Below are 20,498 nucleotides of genomic sequence, written 5' to 3'. Positions count from 1 at the left end.
AAATGTCGTTGATCCTCCCTGTCCATGAAAAAAGGTCAAATAGCTCTCGCTTTGAGATATCCCCTGGTAAGCTGTCCATAAAGATGCTGAACGAATCTCGTTCCAGACGAACGTACTCCTTTCGATTCCAAACTCTTGGATCCCTTGCTTGATCGGAAATTAGCCGATGTCTTCCCTGCCCAGTGTATTCCCACCCCACTCTCCCTCTCTCCCGTCCGCTCATGACTACACTTTTATACTGGTATTCATGGTAGCATTCTCTCCAAGGACAGAGAAAATTCTACATATAGTTAAGTAACATGCAGTTTAATTGTATTTTAATTGAAATAATTAAATTATAAAACAAATAATATATATTACATCAACGTTACATAGTTAAATCAGTTTAATAATAAATTCAATCAAATTAGTTTAATAATTTATTCGACCAATAAAAACTAGTTAATAAAGAACAAAAAAAAAAAAAACACGCATAAAAATATTATTGGACTTGTTTATAAAAAAAATTATACACCTGGTATTTCTCTATATATTCTAATATAACTATAAAAAATATATAAATTAAAAGTGAAAAATCAATTAAAATTTTATAATATCATATAAATACACCACAAGAAATTAAATTAAAAATAAAATAACCAAATATCAAAATTTATTTTTTATTTTTTTTCACTATAATTATCGGCGAAAATGTCCATCGAAAATTTTAACAGTAATAATATTAAATTAAATAATATTTTAGACAAATAAAATATACCGTCGAATTTATTCCATTCGATGGTAATATTTGTTTTAATAAAAAAATATTTATATTTAATATTTTTTAACTGTCATTATCATAATTATAACCGGATTAAACTAGAGAAAATTAATACAAATAATTAATCTATGACTCGCCCTCTACTCCGACCATGAGAGCGACTCCCTGGCACTATTTTTATTGATTATGTCTACCTGAAACAAATAATTAAAATAGTCGAAAGCATCATAATCCAATTGCAATATATGTAATATAGAGAATGATTACTATTCATATCCTGATCCACAACTTAGCAAGACCCAAAATAAGTAAATTCGAATCAACAGATATTGGCTGGATTGACACCTATCCGATCTTATAGAGGTCGGACGCGACGACGTTATCCTAGCCCTACTTGTCCGAATTAGTAACTAACTCCTATAATCTCTCCTATTCATCTAGAAATGAGATCTCAACAACTACCAGAACAAAAGGGAACGGTTATCCACCATCAAAGGTGGAGCTACTCTAAAAGGTGGTTATCATAGTTATCAGAACCGAACCGGTAATCAACCCGGTGAGATCACTGGGTCACCGGGTCACTGATTCAATAAAATTTAATAAAATATTTTATAATAAAATTTTTTTATGCAAATTAAATTATTTTAATATATCAATAATTTATTAATTAATTATATTAATAAAATATATGTTGAAAAAGAGTTAATATTAATAAATATTATATAATTATCAATAACAAAAATATGGTATGATTAATAAAAATATTTTTGTTTATCTTTTTAATTTAAAGAATATTTAACAACATTTAATGTTTTTAATAATTATGTAAAATTAAAAATAATTAATTTAAGTGAGTAAATATAAAATAAAAAATTAATTAAATTAAATATAAAATTACTCATTAGAATAAAAAGACAAAAGTGTAAGGAGATTTTAAATTTTACATGAGTAAAAGAGTTAATAAGATAAAGTTATTAATTAGGATATGTCTAATAAGTTATAATATATTTATAAAAAGGCGTTAATAATATTAAAAAAGCATGATAGCCTAGTGGTTACAATTCCCTTTATTTTCCAGGAGTGCCAGGTTCAAACCTAGCAGGTGACACTGCGTCAAATTTTTTAAAATCCACGTGCTGACATCATCTGCGGTCTGACCGGTCCGGTTTCGATGCGCGGTTCAGTCCGGTGGTTTTTCGGTCGAACCGGCTGATCCGGTCCGGTTTGATAACTATGGTGGTTATTGACTCTGCATCTACAGTTATAAATACCCTCTTAACTTAAGAATGAAAATCCCTTGCAAGTACCACCTCCACCCCATCATCAAGACGTCGGACGGCGGCAAGGCGTCGGACACAAGTTTGGACCTCATGTTCAGGCCCAATCCATCCGTTTAAGGTAACTCTCGGAACATTGGTGCCGTTGTCGAGGATCTGGAAGTCTACACCCAATCATGGAAGACGATCATCCCGAAGATGGACACACGGCATCCAAACCCAAGCCAGAATGTCACGACGACGATCGTGCAATAGTAATACCACCACAGCAGGATAGAGCGAACAGTTCTAATGGAGAGTGGACTTCACGAAACCCTCAACCCAAAAGAATCAACTCAAAGATACACCCACTAGAGGACACAGTGAATCGACATTCAACAAAACTTATGTGACTCATGCACGAACACCATGGCCGATTAAAACAACTCGAGTAGGAGATAGAGCGTCAAAGAAAAGCTGAAAGAGACCTGAGAAGGGAAGTATGACAACGAAGAGAACTAGAAGAAAAGCTTTTGAAATTAGAAGCCGACCTTCGAGGTCGGAATAATCATGCAGATCGGGAAGAAACTCCCTTTGGAGGGGAAGATCCCTTTATCGAAGAAATCATGCGGACTAGGGTTCCCAGAAACTTTTCAAAGACAAAGTCAAGCATGCTCCAAGCCTCCTAGGGGTCACACAGGAGTTCGGAGAAACTCTCCGAGCTTATATGGAAAGATTCAACAAAGTCTTCTTGGAGATCCAAACTCTGCCTCCAGAGGCAGTGATAATGGGGCTAGTTAATGACCTCAAAGAAGGATCATTCTCTCAATCCATATCAAAGCGACATCCGACCTCCTTGTACGAGGTACAAGAGTGAGTAGAAAAGTACATCAATATGGAGGAGAATACCCAATTAAGAGAACCTGCTCCAAGACAGAATCTTCTTTACTAGGCTCGGGATAAAGAGAAATAAGCAAAAGGATGAGTATAGCTCAAACAAGCCTCGAAGGTATCATAACTATACCCCCTTGCGAGTATCCTTTGTTGACATCTACACAAGGATCTGCCATACCAAAAAGCTTCCACCTCCTTGGCCTATCAAAAACAAGAAAAGTAGAAGTCGGATAGAATATTGTGAATATCACAAGATATATGGACATTCCACCAACGATTGCTACGACTTGAAAAATGTTATAGAAAAACTGTCTAGAGAAGGTCGATTAGAAAGATACTTAGCAGAAAGATCAGATAAACAAGTGAAAAGAAAAAGAGAGAAAGAAGATAGGGGTCGACGAGATTGGCCACTGCGAACTCCTGATAGACACATACACATGATAGCTGGTGGATTTGCAGGAGGCGGAGTAACTAAGTCTTCTTGCAAAAGGCATTTGAAAGAAGTCTATCAAGTCGGAGAGGAGGTCGAAGCCCTAACTTGCCCACTATTTCCTTTAGGAAAGAAGATGTGCAAGGGATAACATCGGAGTACGATGATCCCATCGTGATCAAAATGATACTTGCTAATGCAAATCTCTACAGGACTTTGGTGGAACGAAGAAGCTCGGCTGACATCTTGTTTAAACATGCCTTTAACAAGTTAGGGTTCGAAGAAAGGAACTCACAGCATACCCCGACACTCTTTTTGGGTTGGGAGACTTGCCCATTCGACCTCTTGGCTTCATTCCATTACACACCACTTTTGGTAAAGGTATGAAGTCCAGAACTTTGAGTATAGACTACATTGTGGTTGACGTAGTGTCAGCCTACAATGCCCTGCTAGGTCGGACAACCTTAAATCAACTTGCTGTAGTCGTCTCCATCCCCTCATCTTTGTATGAAATTCCCAACTTCAGAGGGAATAGCCACCACGAAAGGAGATCAGAAATTAGCAAGAAAATTTCATAATGAAAGCCTGAAACTACGTGGGTGTACAAAAGGAAAAGAGGTCAACACCATCGAATTCGGTGGTGTCCGAACACGAGAAGAACTGAGGCCACAACCTGATGGAAAGACTGAAGAATTTCATATCGGAGATCAAGCCAGAAAAACAAAAATCATATGAGCGAACTTGGACAAAGAATTGAAAGCAAATCTTGTTAAGCTCCTGCAAGAAAATTCCAACCTCTTCACTTGGAAGGCCTCCGATATGTCTGGAATACACCCTGGCCTCAGGAGTCATAAGCTCACCATTTACCCAAGCTCTCGACCTGTCTAACAAAAATGACAAAAGCTTGGTCCTGAAAGGACACAAGTCATTAAAGAGCAGATCCAAGCTTTGTTAGAAGCTGGGTTTATAAGGGAAGTGAAATACCCTTTGTGGCTGACCAATGTAGTACTCGTGAAGAAACAGAACGGAAAATGGAGAATGTGTGTCGACTACACCGACCTCAATAAAGCTTGTCCCAAAGATCCATACCCTCTTCCCAGCATTGATGCTTTGGTGGACTTGGCTTCGAGCTATAAATATTTGTCCTTTATGGACGCATATTCAGAATACAACCAAATTATGATGTACAAGCCGGACCAAGAGAAACCTTTTTCATCACTCCAAGAGCAAATTATTGTTATGTGGTGAGGCCATCCGGGTTAAAAAATACTGGAGCCACATATCAACAACTAATGAACAAGGTGTTTTCATCCCACCTAAAAAAATTGATGGAGGTATATGTGGACAATATGCTCGTCAAGACAAACCAAGACATCAACCTCTTACCGGACCTAGCTGCGGTATTTACCACAATAAGAAAGCATGGGACTAAATCCCTCCAAATGCACCTTCGCAGTAGAAGGCAGGAAGTTCTTAGACTTCATGCTCACCTAAAGGGGCATCGAAGCCAACCCAGATAAATGCAAAGCGATACTTGAGATGAAAAACCCAACTTGCCTCAAAGAGGTCCAACAATTAAATGGAAGGTTAGCATCCTTATCCAGATTCTTGGCAAGATCGGCCTTCAAATCTCTACCCGTATTTTCAATACTCAAGAAAGAATGCCAATTCGAGTGGACTCAAGAATGTGAGCTAACTTTTCAATACTTAAAAAACCTTCTGAGTCAGCCACCAATCCTCATCCGACCTGAAAAAAGAGACGAGCTCATACTGCACTTGGTCGTTGCAAGCAAGGTTATAGCCTCCTCTCTCGTCTGAGAAGACAAGAACAGACAACAACCAGTTTACTTTACTAGCAAGGTCCTACAGGGTGCAGAACTAAACTATAAAAAAAAGTTCGTGTATGCCCTTGTCCTTACCTCTAGAAGGCTCCGACCTTATTTCCAGGCTCGCACCATAAAGTTCCGAACTAACCAACCCATGAAGCACATCCTCCAGAAGATGGATATTGCGGGTCGAATGCTACAATAGGCTGTGAGCTGTCTGGAGTTGACTTAAAATAGGAAACTCGTACAGCAATCAAATCCCAATACGTTGCTGACTTCTTAGCTGAGTATAAAGGAGCTCAAGGAGATCCTACAGCCTGGCATCTATATGTAGATAGATCATCAAACAAATTCGGAAATGGGGGCAAGAATCATTCTTAAGAATCAAGAAGGAACTCAGATAGAACTTTCATTGAAATTCGAGTTTTCAGCCTCTAATAATCAAGCAGAGTATGAGGCCATGCTTTCTAGCTTGAGGCTAGCCAAAGAACTCAGGGCAACAAAATTAATAGTGTTTAGTGACTCTCAAGTAATAACTTCTCAAGTAAATGGGACCTACCAAGCTAAAGATCCCAACATGAAAAAGTACTTGGAAGAAACACTGGAACAATTAGCCCAATTCTAGAAAGCAGAAGTCAGGCATATAACTTAAAAATTCAACATCCAAATTGATACCCTCTCTAAGTTGGCTAGCACCAAGCCAGGGGACAATACTAGAAGTCTAATTCAGGAAACTTTCCACACCCCTTCAATGACCAAAGAAGACGACAGGTCGAATGTACTGACAGTCACTACCCTAAATCTGGGTTGGATGATCCCCATCATCGAATACCTCAAATTCGATATCCTCCCTAAAAAGGAAAAAAGCCAAAGAGACTTACACAGGACGCACAGAATTACACTTTGGTCCACAATGTACTCTATAGAAGCGGAATTTCCTCACCCTTACTAAAGTGTGTTCCAACCTAATCAATAGAAGAAGTCCTATAAGAAGTGAAAGAAGGTTATCGTCGGTCTAGAAATTTCTTCTCAATAAAAGAAATCACTTTGTTTCAAGTACAGTTCCAAACCGACAAATAACCCTCAATCAAAGTTTAATTTTGGTTGTCACAAGTGCAAACAAAAAAATAACCGATAGTATTAGATCTCGGGTCGTCTCTCAAAAGAATTGCAGTGAGGCATGCATATTATTGGTTATGAGGTTCAAGGGGCAGTTTGTAAATAAGAAGACAATAATCTAAATGACAAGAAATTTAAATGACAAGAAATTTAAATGACAAGAAGATTAAAGTAGACAGTAAAGTAAATCAACCACTAAAGATAACAATTATTAAAAAGAGGCATTCATGGCAAGGGTTGAGAATCTAGGTTTTTTATCCTAGTCATTAATCATTACACAATAATTATCAAGAGCTAATCCTATTTCGTTATCTCCAACATCGGGAGAAAATCAAATAAGACTAGTTAATCCTAATCCATAAGTAGCATCAATGGAAACAAGATCATCTAACAACTCTAGACCACCAATCTAAACTGGGTATTAATGACTCAAGATTGCCTAATTTCTTCTTTCCAAGCCAAGAATGCTCAAAATTCTACTCTAAACCTAAGCCAAGTATTTTATCAAACACTTGTGTGCAATAAAAGAAAAGCATGGTAAAATTGCAAGAAATATAAAATCTAAAACTACCCAATGCAAGAAATCAATAACAATAACTTAAACAAGTATTAAAAGAACATAAAACATCAAATTTAATTAAAGGAAATGAAAATTAACAAGAGGGTTCATAAACTAAAGTGGCATAAAAGATAAATCAACAAGAAGAACTAAGAGAATCAAAGCAATTGAACAAGGAAAAGTAAAAGAAACTAGATGAAAACAAGAAATAAACCCTAAATCTAAGAGAGATTAACCTAAATCTCTGAGAGATTAACCTAAATCTACCCTAATTCTAGAGAGAAGAGGGAGCTTCTCTCTCTAGAAAACTACCTAAGGCATGATACCTAAGCTACACTAATTGCTCCCCCTTGTCCCCTCTTGAATTCTGCATCAAATAGCTTCAGAAATGAGTTGGACTTGGGCCTGGATGGCTCAGAAATTACCCCCTTTATTGCTTTCTTTTTTTCTTTTTCTACATTTTTTCTTTTATTTTTCTTTTGTTTTTCTCTTTTTCTTTTGATGAATTATATACAAAGGTACCAATGCATATGGTTTAAACATTTAATGCATGAGTATGTACCCAATCCCCAAGATCTTCAACAAAATACAAAAATTACTTTTATCTCAACCAATATTTTCAAACTTTCTCACACTTAGATGATACACACATTCACTAGCCTAAGTTAATCAAAGATCCAAACAAGGGACATTTATTATTTTTTAGTTAGGGGTAGTAATGTGCTAAAATTAGGAACAAAAGGGGGTTAAAATAGGCTCAAAATTGGCTAACAAAGGTAGATAGAAGGGTAAGGCTATTTGGGTAAGTGAGCTAAATAAAATGAAGGCCTCAATCATATAAATACATTCATACACAGAATAATGGACATAAAGAATCAAACAAATCAAGGATTACAATCATAGAAAGAGAATAATACACACAAGAAAAAAAATAGTGTTATATGATGTAACCACACAATTAGGCTCAAGAACTCACAAGCTTATGTGTTCTTAGCTCAAAAACATGTTCCACAATATATAATTCAAGCAAGTTTGATGAAAAATTTTTACTCAAATCAATTGGGATATCAATGCCCTATAGATAAATTCCTTGGAAAATTTTATTATTTCAACTAAGCTTATTATATATATATATATGCAATATCAAGAAAATGCAATAAACTAAAAAGATGCAACTAAGAATTCTAAATGATCTAGTAATAAAAGAAAAATTGAAATGTGAAAGTGTTGGGATTAGAAATTTGTCACCCAAAAATGGCCGATTGGTCGGACGACCTCCCCACACTTAAAAGTTTGCACCGTCCTTGGTGCATTCAAAGATGAGCAAGGGAGTACGACGACTACATGGATTTCCACCTTCAGCTGGTGGATCAACCGACTGCTACGTGTTCTTTCTTCTGCTTCCTTTTCCGGTTATGGTGACTTATCCTGAAAATAGAAAACAAGATAAGAAGACAAGTAAATGCAAAAGTAAAAGAAGCATATATTGTTGGAAGAAGGTAAGAATCACTAAAATGAAGTGAGTGAATAAGTGTTTGACATAGAAAGCTATGTCACAATGACGTTGGGATTTTTGCCAGTAAAGAATGTCATAAAAACAGTCGCGTTGTAGATATAGTCTCTAAATCGACAGAAATCCCTTCGTACAAATGTTTTGGTTGTCACAAGTAACAAACCCCTTTTAAAATTGATAACCGAGTATTTAAACCTCGGGTCGTCTTCTCAAGGAATTTCAAGGAGGTGTTCTTATTATTGGTTATGAGTTTGTAAATTGGGGGGTTTTAATGTATAAGATAAAAAGCAAGAATAGTAAATGGCAAGAAAGTAATATTGTATTAAATTAAATAAATAATAAAACTCTTGGCAAGGTATAAGAACTGGAGGTCCTATCCTTATCAATTGTGATGAAAATTGGATTTTAATCTCACTTTGTTAACCTCTAACTATGAAGGTAGATCAAGTGGATTAATTAGCTTAATCCTCAGGTCCTAGTCAATTCCGATGGAAAGACTAGAGTTATTGGAGCAACCCCCAATTTCAACCACTCCTTTATTTGACAACTCAAGCGTTACCAATTACTTAACCAAAGCTAAAAGGAAGAAAATATCTAAATTAAATAGCATCAATATAAATAAAGCAAAGCAATCTTAAATCTGAAAATTCCTCAAATTATATTAATAAAAGCAATCCAATCTAACATGAAAGATTTATGAATCAAATGGGCAACATAAGTAATTAACAATTAAAAGTATTAGAGTATCTAAAAGTAGAAGAGAAATAATAACTGAAGAACATTGAACCTGGGATTTAGAGGCACTCCTAAAACTAAGAGAAATCCTAAATCCTAATCCTAAGAGAGAGGAGAGAACCTCTCTCTCTAAAAACTACATCTACTCCTAAAATTGTGAATGTGAGAGTCTTCTCATGAATGGATGCATTCCTCCACTTTATAGCCTCTAATCGGTGTTTTCTGGGCCGCAAACTGGGTCCGAAACAGCCCAGAATTCGCTGGTTGCGAAATCAGATTTGCTGATTTTTGTCACTTGCAATGCGGCCGCATGGAGTACGCGGTCGCGTCGTCTAGCGTCAGAGCAACTATGGCATATTATATATAAAATCGAAACCCCAGACATTAGCTTTCCAACGCAACTAGAACCGCGTCGTTTGGACCTCTGTAGCTCAAGTTATAGTCGTTTGAGTGCAGAGAGGTCAGGCTGGACAGCTTAGCAACTTCTTCAACTTCTTGTATTCCTTCCACTTTTGCATGCTTCCTTTCTATCCTCTGAGCCATTCCTGCCCTATAATATCTGAAATCACTTAACACACATATCAAGGCATCTAATGGTAATAAGAGAGGATTAATAATAAGCAAATATAAGATCAAAGAAGCATGTTTTCAATCAAAGCACATAATTAGGAAGGAAATATAAAACCATGCAAATAGTATGAATAAGTGGGTAAAGAGTTAATAAAAACCACTCAATTGAGCACAAGATAAACCATGAAATAGTGGTTTATCAACCTCCCCACACTTAAACACTAGCATGTCCTCATGCTAAGCTCAAGAGAAGCTATAAAGATGAAGAGGAATGGTATGAAATGCAACCTATGAATGCAACTACATGCTAAGATGTTTCTTCCTACTTGGTTAAAAATAAATAAGTTCTCCAAGACAAAAATAATTCAAATTCCACTAATTCAAAAAAAAAGACAAGTAAACTTGTAAGAAGATAGCTTATGAAAGCAGGGAACATAGAATTTAAGCGTTGAACCCTCACTGGTAGTATATATCACTCTAATCTCTCTAGTGTCTAGGGTCAATCACTCTACTCTTCTCTAATCATGCTTTCTAAACCTTGTTCTTCATCTAACCAATCAACAAATATTTAGCATACTAATGCAAACATCATGAGGTCTTTTCCAAGGTTGTAATGGGGCTAAGGTGAAAGTAAGGGTATATATAAGGCTAAGTGAGCTAGTAAAGTGAATCCTTGAGTAGTCTAAGATCTCACCTAACATGTATATACTCTATAAAAATTTTAAAATCATACCTAGCTACCCATAATTCCCACTTTTGTATGATTCCCATACTCACGTACCAAATTTTTCTTTTTAATTTATCACATGTGCATTGATTTTTTTCATTAACTTAACATTGGGGTAATTTTGTCCCCTTATTTATTTTATATATATATATATTTTTTTCTTTTTCTCTTTTTTTTTGAATCATAAAAGCAAACATAACTTATCAATGCACATGGATTCTTCATTTTTTTTGGTTTTTCATGAGTAGGTTCCCAAATTCCCAATATTCAAATAATTTAAAAACATTCCCTTATTAACCAATGTTCCCACACTTAGTTGATGCACAATTTCTATCTTAAGCTAACCAAAGATTCACTTGGGATTTTTAATTTGTTTTTCTGCTTAAGGCTAGTAATGTGGTTATAGAACAAGAGGGGATTAAAAGCTCAAGGGGCTAACAAAGGTGATGTAAAAGGTAGGCTTATTTGGGATAAGTGAGTTAATAACAAATAATGGCCCCAATCATATGCAAGCATGTAAATATACTAAATAATGGACATATAGAATGGAACAAAGCAAAGATTGCAATTATAGAGAAGAAAACACACAGGAATAAAAATTTATGGTTAAATAATGTAACCATATAAATAAGCTCAAAATCTCACAGGTTGTGTGTTCTTTAGCTCAAAAACCATGTTCCAAATACAACTTTAAACAAGTTTTAACATAAAATTTTTTCAATTTAAATTAGCGAAAATTTTTTTTCAAAAATAGGATCTTAAAAAGAGATTTATTATTTTAACCAAGTAGTAACTAAATGCACAAAATCAAATAAATATGCAATCAAATATGCAGATGCAACAACGAACAAATAAAGAAAATAAGATTATTAGTGTTGAAAAGAAAGTACTAACCCACGGATATCAGTATCGACCTCCCCACACTTAAAGATTACACCGTCCTCGGTGCATGCTAAGATGTACAAGTGGACGGGCTGTTCCAACTGATGCTTTTCTTCAAGGATTGTGCAGATGGACTTGTTTGTCTCCCCTTTTAAGCGTCTTCCGATTCTCTTCCTGGTGGCCAGCCTGAAAGAAGAGGAAAAGAAGAACAGTAACCCAGAAATAAAGATAAGAAACAATTAAAGCATGGGTTGGTTAACGCCAAATAATGAAGGTCTCAATTTCATGGTAGCTACAACATGCAAGTGAGAAAATAATAGAAGCACATGGCATACCAGTGGTGCAAAAATGTTGCAACAATGAAGGAGAGTGTGGGTAAGGAGAGATAATATAAATTCATATCAATGTAAAAGTAATACAGGTATAAAAGATTGGCATTGATATAAATAATATTACCTATTCAAAATAAAACAAGTCACTAAGAATCAAGAAAATACCAGAAAAGATGTAACAGTTGAATAAGAATATTTGAACACCAATAATAATTTTAGAAAAATAAAAATATACAATGAATGAAAGTATGCAAATAAATAAAATAAAATAAAATGGGAGTGAGAGAAAATAAGAAAGGAAGAAGAAAGAAATAATAAAAGAGAAGAAAAATAAGGATTAGGGAAGAAAAGATAAGAAAATTGGCTGATCTGGATATTCTGTGCGCCGCTTGTGACGCGGATGATGAATGGATTTTTGATGGTATAGAATTTCACAAATGAATTCTCGTTGCAAGTATAGTTTCTAAACCAATCACTAATCCTTTCATACAAAAAGTTGTTTGTCACTAGTACAAACCCCTAAAATTTATAAACCGAAGTATTGGACCTCGGGTCGTTCTCCCTAGGAATTACAATAAAGTGTCTTGTTATTGGTTATGAGTTATTTTGGGGTTTTGGATAAGAAGCATGAAAAGTAAATGGCAATGAAAATAAACTAACAACTATAAAAGGCTCTTGGCAAGGTGTGAGAACTAGAAGTTCTATCCTAGTTATCCTTCTCAATTGTGATGAGAATTATTCATTGCTACCACTTAGTTAACCCTTACTAATTAAAGGAAAGTCAAGTGGATGAATTGACTTGAGCCACAAGTCCTAGCCAACTCCCAAGGAAAGACTAGCTTTAGTGCACTCCAAACCAATTAGCAATCTCTCCAATTATCAATCAACAAAGGAATTAGATAACTCAAGTGTCACTAATTACTCTACCTAGGCCAAGAGGAACAAAATCTACACTAAAACTAAAAGAGACATTTCAACAAACACATAAAGTGCAAGAGGAGTAAACATTATTAAATGCAAGAATTAAAGGAATCTACAACTACAAAAACAAGAGATCAACAATAGAAAAGCAAAGAAGACACATTTATTATGAATTACCTCTTATTGAATTGGAAGAATGTAGAAGGAACAATACTAGATCTACAACAAAGTATAAGAACAACATAAAGGAAATTACAACAAAGGAATAGAAGAAGATTGAATGTAGCAACAAAGAATTGAGAGATAGAAGTGGAAGAAAGCAAAGATTAAAACCTAGATCTAAAAACTAAACCTAATTCTAATTCTAATTCTAGAGAGAAGAGAGAGCTTCTCTCTCTAGAAACTAACTCTCACTACTAAACTAAGCTAAAACTAAACTAATGGTAACTAACTTCTAAAGTATGAAAAGTATGTTGATTCCCCTTCAATCTTTGGCTTAAATAGCATCATAAATGAGTTGGATTGGGCCCACAAGGCTTCTAAAATCGCTGGCCACGTTTGCATTAAGTGGGTCATGTGCCACCATCGGCGCGTCCGCGTACCGTGCGCGTGCGCGCCCCTATGCGCGATGCAACTATGGCAAATCTTATATCGTTTTGAAGCCCCGGATGTTAGCTTTCCAACCCAACTAGAACCGCATCAATTGGACCTCTGTAGCTCAAGTTATGGTCGTTTAAGTGCAAAGAGGTCGGCTTGACATCTTTCCGGTTCTTTCATTTCTTCATGAGTTCTCCAACTTTTCATGCTTTCTTTCTTCATTCCCTTGATCCAATCTTTGCCTCCTAAACCTTAAATCACTTAACAAACATATCAAGGCATCTAATAGAATCAAGGTGAATTAAATTTAGCTATTTTGAGTCCTAAAAAGCATGTTTTCACATTCAAGCACAATTAAAGGAGAATATACAAAACCATGCTATTTCTTGAATAAATATGGGTAAAAGGTGATAAAATCTCCAAAAATCAATACAAGATAAACCCTACAAATGGGGTTTATCAACCTCCCCACACTTAAACCAAGCATGTCCTCATGCTTAAGCCAAGAGAGAAACAAAGGGTATCAACATTTATTCAATGTAAATAAACTATATGCAACCTAAACTATATGCAATTATCTAAATGGATGCAACTAAATGCAAAAAATGGTTTTACCTACTTGGTTAAAAATCAATCCTCCAAGTCATACATGCACAAGTAGGGTCAAGATCATATAACGATTCATGAATCCTACCAATTTGAATATCAAAATGAAGTTCAAGTAGACTTGCAAGAAGAACGCTCGTGAAAGCCGGAAATAAAGGAGTCGAGCATCGAACCTTCACTGGAAGTGTTTGCACTCTAGTCGCTCAAGTGTGTAGGGTCAATTCTCTCAATTCTCCCCTAATCATGCCTTCCAAGATTTGTTTTTCATCTAACAATCAACAATTATTCAATGCATGCATACATGTATCATGAGGTCTTTTCTTTAGGTTGTAATGGGGCTAGGGTCAAGGTAGGATCATATATGGCTAGTGGACTTAGGATTTGAATCTTTAATTAACTTAAACTTTCCCACCTAACCTATATAATGACCTATACAATTAAGTACTAATCTAACTACCCCTTCCTCACTTTTTCACATACTCATGCATCCCTTTTCATTTCACAATACTTATGCATTGATCTTTATTGGACTTTACTTTGGGGCATTTTGTCTCCTTTTTATTTCTTTCTTTTTCTTCTTTTTCTTTTTTTTTTCCTATTTTTTTTCTTTTCTTTTCTTTTTCTCTTTTTTCTCACATTTATTTTTTTTTCTTTTTCTTTTTTTTTTCTTTTATTTTTCTCATTTTTTTTCAAGAATATCAATGCATAAGGTCTTACATTTAATTAACGCATGAGTATGTACCCAATTCCCAATATTTACATTAATAATACAAAACTACCCTTTTATTCACCCAATGTCCCAAGGTTCCCACACTTGAATGATACTCACACACACTAGCCTAAGCTAATCAAAGATCCAAATAAGGACTTTTATTGTTTTTCGCTTTAAGGCTTGTAATGTGCTAAATTAAGAACAAAGTGGGTTAATCGTAGGCTCAAATTTGGCTAACAAAGGAAGATAGAAGGTAAGGCCATTTGGGTGAGTGAGCTAATGAAATGATGGCCTCAATCATATAAATGCATAAATACACCAAATAATGGACATAAAGAATCAAACAAATCAAAGATCACAATCATAGGAAGAGAATAATGCACACAAGAAGGAAAAATAAGTGGTTATAAGATGTAACCACACAATTAGGCTCAAAACTCACTTGCTTATGTTCTTAGCTCAAAAACCATGTTCCAAAATAAATTCTTTCAAGCAAGTTCAACAAAAATTTTCAAATTGGTAGGTTACCCTAAAACGGTTTCTTGGAAAGAAAATCATCACCCTAACCAAGTAGTCCTAATAACAAAGAAGTGGTAAAAATATGTACAAATTCTAACTAACATGCAACCTATCATGCAATGCAATAGCTAATCTAATTAAAGAAAATAAAAAAATTTGGTGTTGAAAAGGAGATTTTTTTTTTTACCCATGGAGATCGGTCAGACGACCTCCCCACACTTGAAGATTGCACCGTCCTCGGTGCATGCAAAGAAGAGCAAGGTGGACGGGTTGCTACAATTGATGAGCTTCTTCACAAGGCTGCGCGGAGGACTTGTTTGGTGTCATGAAAGACAATATGAGGTCATATCAATGCACAAAGACACAAAAGTCATACAAGATGAAGCATTGATTTAAAAGTTTCATCACCCAACAATATCAAACAAGTCAAGAAGCACCAAAATAATGTAAGAAAGTCTCAACAATTGAGTAGGAAAGTTCAACACCATTATTAAAATGGAAAACTTAGAAAATAAAATGAGAACAAGGTAAAAAAAAAAAACAAAATTAAAATGCAATGAATGAAAATAAGCAAATGCAATAAAAGAAAATGGAGGAAAAGAGAAAAAAAATTTTTTGTTTGTTTTTTTCTTTTTAGTATTTTATTTATTTATTTATTTATTTATTTATTTATTATTATATTATTATTATTTTTTTTTTATTAAAAAAAATTTTCATTTATATTAAAAGAAAAAAAAATTTCTAAGAGAGGAAGAAGAAGAAAAAAAATTAGAAAGAAAGAAGAAGAGAAGAGGAAAGAAGGAGAAAGGAGGAAGGAGAAAAGCAGGGTGCAAATCCGCGCGCGCGCGCACAGCGCGCTCACGCGTGGATGCAGCAAGGACGATCCGTGCACGCGCGCACAGCGCGCTTACGCGTGGATGAGCTTGTGCTCCCAGCACAATGCTGGCACAACGCGCGCACAACTCTCTGGTTTTTGTACCAGAAGTTGCGGAAGTGCAATGTGCGCGCGCGCGCACAGCGTGCTAACGCGCCGATGGCCGTTTTTTTTTTGCACCAATCTCTGCATTCTAAACCTCCAAGCATCTACCAAAACACCCTAAAACCTTATTTAACATACTAAACTACCAATTAAACTCAACTATCTAAACAAAACATGAAATTAAACTAATTCTATCAATATGTACAAAAGAGAAAATGAAAGGATTTTACCATGGTGGGTTGTCTCCCACCTAGCACTTTTGTTTATTGTCCTTAAGTTGGACTTATGGGGAGCTCCTCATCAAGGTGGCTTGTGCTTGTATTCATCTTGGAACTCCCACCAATGCTTGGTTCTCCATTGTGCCCCAAGATTCTTCATGGATTGAGCCAAGTCTTGATGGAGTTCTTCACAAGCTTGGGGCTCCCAAAGTTGATCCTCTTCTTGTAATCCGGGATCCCACACTTTGTTTTCATACCCGTCTTGAGGTTGATCATCATTATTAGTCCAACCGGGTGGTGAGTGAGGTGAATTCTCTATATAGTGGCCAACAATCCTCCTAGACTCATCTAATTGAGCACTACTCCAACCTTTATATCTCATGTTTGATGCATCAACCATAATGAGCCTTGATTTGCAACGCCAACCACGAAACATCTTTCGCTTACGCTTCATCCCACAAAGGATCCTAAGTTGACCATCCGTTTCAAGCAAGCCATACTCAAGTGGGACAATAAAGCTAATAGAGATGAATTTTACCCACTCAAGTGAAGGAGTAGATGGCCACCTAGGCAAAGATGCTTCCAAAGATCTTGACAAAGCATAACCAACCCCCGTTCTTCTATTTCTAGGGACTGCCACCTCTTCACAAGATTTCTCTAATTCAATCCTTTGTTCATTAATAATCAAACTATCTAAGCCTTTTCCCTTAATCAAACTATAATTGGGAGGGTGAAAGGAGTTTACCTCCACAACCTTTTCAAATGCACCGGGAGAAGGTTCTTCAAGTTCAAAGGATTCTCCACTACTAGGACTTGATGCTTGCTCTTTATTGCCATGGGAACTCAGTTCTTGCTCTATCCCATCCAAGTCTTCATATGGAATATGCCTTGGAAGGTGTGCACTTTCCTCCCTAGCATCAATTTCAATCATCTTGGAGGGGTTTTCTTCAACTCTATGTTCCCATGGAAGCTCCGCATCTCCTAAGTCTTCTACCACTTCTTCTTTGTCTTCAACAATTAAAGCTTCCTCCAATTGTTCCAATACAAAGCAACTTCCCTCATTTCCCACCGGAGTTTCCAATCTCTCCTTCATGCTATGTTCTTCATTTGATTCTCCACATGTAGCCATGGGAGTTCCTTGAGTGTTCAAGCATTGGGAGGCTAATTGATTTGTTACCGCATCCAAGGCGGCCATGAAATTTTGCATATCCCTTTTCATCTCTTCTTGCCCTTGAACAAGAACACCAAGGGTTTCATCCCTTAGAGATTGGGGTGGGTGGAAGGTTTCATTAAATTGGGGGGAGGGTTCATAGTAGGAAGGTGGTTCTTCTTGGTAGAGTTGTGGTGGTTCTATGTTTTCCACTCTTTCCACTTGTTGCACAACACACTCCATGGTTGCTTGAAATTGATCCAATGCTTCCTTGAGACGATCCCTTGACTCTTGTTCCTCTTGGATAATATGATTAGGATCATGTGGCTCTTGGATCAATGGATATGAGTATTCTTCCATGGGAGGTTGTGGTGGAAAGTAGTATTCATCTTGTGGTTGGAAATTTTCATATATTGGAGGTGGTTCATCTTGGTAATAATGTGGAGGAGGTGGCTCTTGAAAATATTGATGTTGGAATGGTGGTGGCTCTATATGTGGTTCATATTGCTCATATGGTTGTTGGTAGGATGGATATGGATTAGGGTCATATGAAGATGGTTGGTAAGAAGGGGCTTGTGAGTATGGTTGGGAGTTATGTTGAGGGTGTGGATCATAGGCATATGGTGGTGGTTCTTGAAAATCACAAGGTGAGTCACCATAGCCATTGGATTGGTATGCATCATAGAATGGCTCTTCTTCATAGTGCATTGGTGGAGGTTTTTGCCATGAGGATTGATCATATGCATATGGCTCCTCCCACCTTTGGTCATCCCATTCTTGATACACATCTTCATTATAGTCCTCATTTCCTACAACATGTTGATAACCAAACTCATAGCCAAGGTGAGAATTCATGATAGCAAGAAGAAAATGAAAACAAAATCAAATAAGAAGCAAGAAAATTAAATCCTAAAACTAGCAAGAGCTAACAAAAGCAAACATATTCACACTATTCACATATATACAATAACCAATAACATAACACCATTGCAATTCCCCGGCAACGGCGCCATTTTGATGAATGAATTTTTGATGGTATAGAATTTCACAAATGAATTCTCGTTGCAAGTATAGTTTCTAAACCAATCACTAATCCTTTCATACAAAAAGTTGTTTGTCACTAGTACAAACCCCTAAAATTTATAAACCGAAGTATTGGACCTCGGGTCGTTCTCCCTAGGAATTACAATAAAGTGTCTTGTTATTGGTTATGAGTTATTTTGGGGTTTTGGATAAGAAGCATGAAAAGTAAATGGCAATGAAAATAAACTAACAACTATAAAAGGCTCTTGGCAAGGTGTGAGAACTAGAAGTTCTATCCTAGTTATCCTTCTCAATTGTGATGAGAATTATTCATTGCTACCACTTAGTTAACCCTTACTAATTAAAGGAAAGTCAAGTGGATGAATTGACTTGAGCCACAAGTCCTAGCCAACTCCCAAGGAAAGACTAGCTTTAGTGCACTCCAAACCAATTAGCAATCTCTCCAATTATCAATCAACAAAGGAATTAGATAACTCAAGTGTCACTAATTACTCTACCTAGGCCAAGAGGAACAAAATCTACACTAAAACTAAAAGAGACATTTCAACAAACACATAAAGTGCAAGAGGAGTAAACATTATTAAATGCAAGAATTAAAGGAATCTACAACTACAAAAACAAGAGATCAACAATAGAAAAGCAAAGAAGACACATTTATTATGAATTACCTCTTATTGAATTGGAAGAATGTAAAAGGAACAATACTAGATCTATAACAAAGTATAAGAACAACATAAAGGAAATTACAACAAAGGAATAGAAGAAGATTGAATGTAGCAACAAAGAATTGAGAGATAGAAGTGGAAGAAAGCAAAGATTAAAACCTAGATCTAAAAACTAAATCTAATTCTAATTCTAATTCTAGAGAGAAGAGAGAGCTTCTCTCTCTAGAAACTAACTCTCACTATTAAACTAAGCTAAAACTAAACTAATGGTAACTAACTTCTAAAGTATGAAAAGTATGTTGATTCCCCTTCAATCCTTGGCTTAAATAGCATCAGAAATGAGTTGGATTGGGCCCACAAGGCTTCTAAAATCGCTGGCCACATTTGCATTAAGTGGGTCATGTGCCACCATCGGCGCGTCCGCGTACCGTGCGCGTGCGCGCCCCTATGCGCGATGCAACTATGGCAAATCTTATATCGTTTTGAAGCCCCGGATGTTAGCTTTCCAACCCAACTAGAACCGCATCAATTGGACCTCTGTAGCTCAAGTTATGGTCATTTAAGTGCAAAGAGGTCGGCTTGACATCTTTCCGGTTCTTTCATTTCTTCATGAGTTCTCCAACTTTTCATGCTTTCTTTCTTCATTCCCTTGATCCAATCTTTGCCTCCTAAACCTTAAATCACTTAACAAACATATCAAGGCATCTAATAGAATCAAGGTGAATTAAATTTAGCTATTTTGAGTCCTAAAAAGCATGTTTTCACATTCAAGCACAATTAAAGGAGAATATACAAAACCATGCTATTTCTTGAATAAATATGGTTAAAAGGTGATAAAATCTCCAAAAATCAATACAAGATAAACCCTACAAATGGGGTTTATCAGCAGACGCGTGAGTGACGCGGTCGCGTGGTGCGTGATAAGGTCAGGTGACGCGGACGCGTGGGTCACGCGATCGCGTGGCCTGTTTTGTGCGATTGGCACGAGTGCAGCCTCGCGGTCGCGCAACTCTCTGTTCGAAACTCTTTTTGCCAAAAATCTGGGTGACGCGATCGCGTGGGGCATGCGATCGCGTGAGTGACCATCATGGGGATATGACGTGGACACGTGAGGCACGCGTTCGCGTGGTGAGGCTTGGGCTACCAGCACGAGTCCAGCCCAACTCCAGCTCAACTTTCGGCCATGCACCTGGTTGACGTCGATTTTCAGGTCACGCGGCCGCGTGGGTAACGCGGTCGCGTGGGAGGGCTTTATTCCCAGGTGACGCGGTCGCGTCAGCGATGCGGTCGCGTGGGGTGATTTGTGCCATTGGCACGCCTCCAGCGCTGCTCCTGCGAAACTCTCTGTTCGTTTTTATTTTTTTCTCCTCTCCTTGCGACGCGGACGCGTCGCTGATGCGGTCGCGTCGCGTACTCGCTTTTTTTTTTTGTAATCTGAAAAATACAAAATGCAGTGTTAATATGAATGTGATGCAAAACTCCAG

At 36.6% G+C, this 20,498-nt stretch overlaps 1 protein-coding gene across 1 annotated transcript; it reads right to left on the bottom strand.

The window, feature by feature from the left end:
• Nucleotides 1-16,237: 16,237 nt before the first annotated feature.
• On the bottom strand, nt 16,238-19,084 carry LOC148573778 (uncharacterized). The gene is made up of 2 exons (XM_088503745.1): nt 19,018-19,084; nt 16,238-18,114 (listed from the first exon to the last, which is right to left on the bottom strand). The coding sequence occupies exons 1-2, from the start codon at nt 19,082-19,084 to the stop codon at nt 16,238-16,240; spliced, it is 1,944 nt and encodes a 647-aa protein (XP_088359871.1).
• Nucleotides 19,085-20,498: the final 1,414 nt, after the last annotated feature.

This window comes from Arachis ipaensis, chromosome B2 (genome assembly GCF_059453495.1).
Source record: "Arachis ipaensis isolate K30076 ecotype BB chromosome B2, ASM5945349v1, whole genome shotgun sequence".
NCBI lineage: Eukaryota > Viridiplantae > Streptophyta > Magnoliopsida > Fabales > Fabaceae > Arachis > Arachis ipaensis.
The sequence above is the reverse complement of the archived record's forward strand: the minus strand, read 5'-3'. Positions and strand labels throughout refer to the sequence as shown.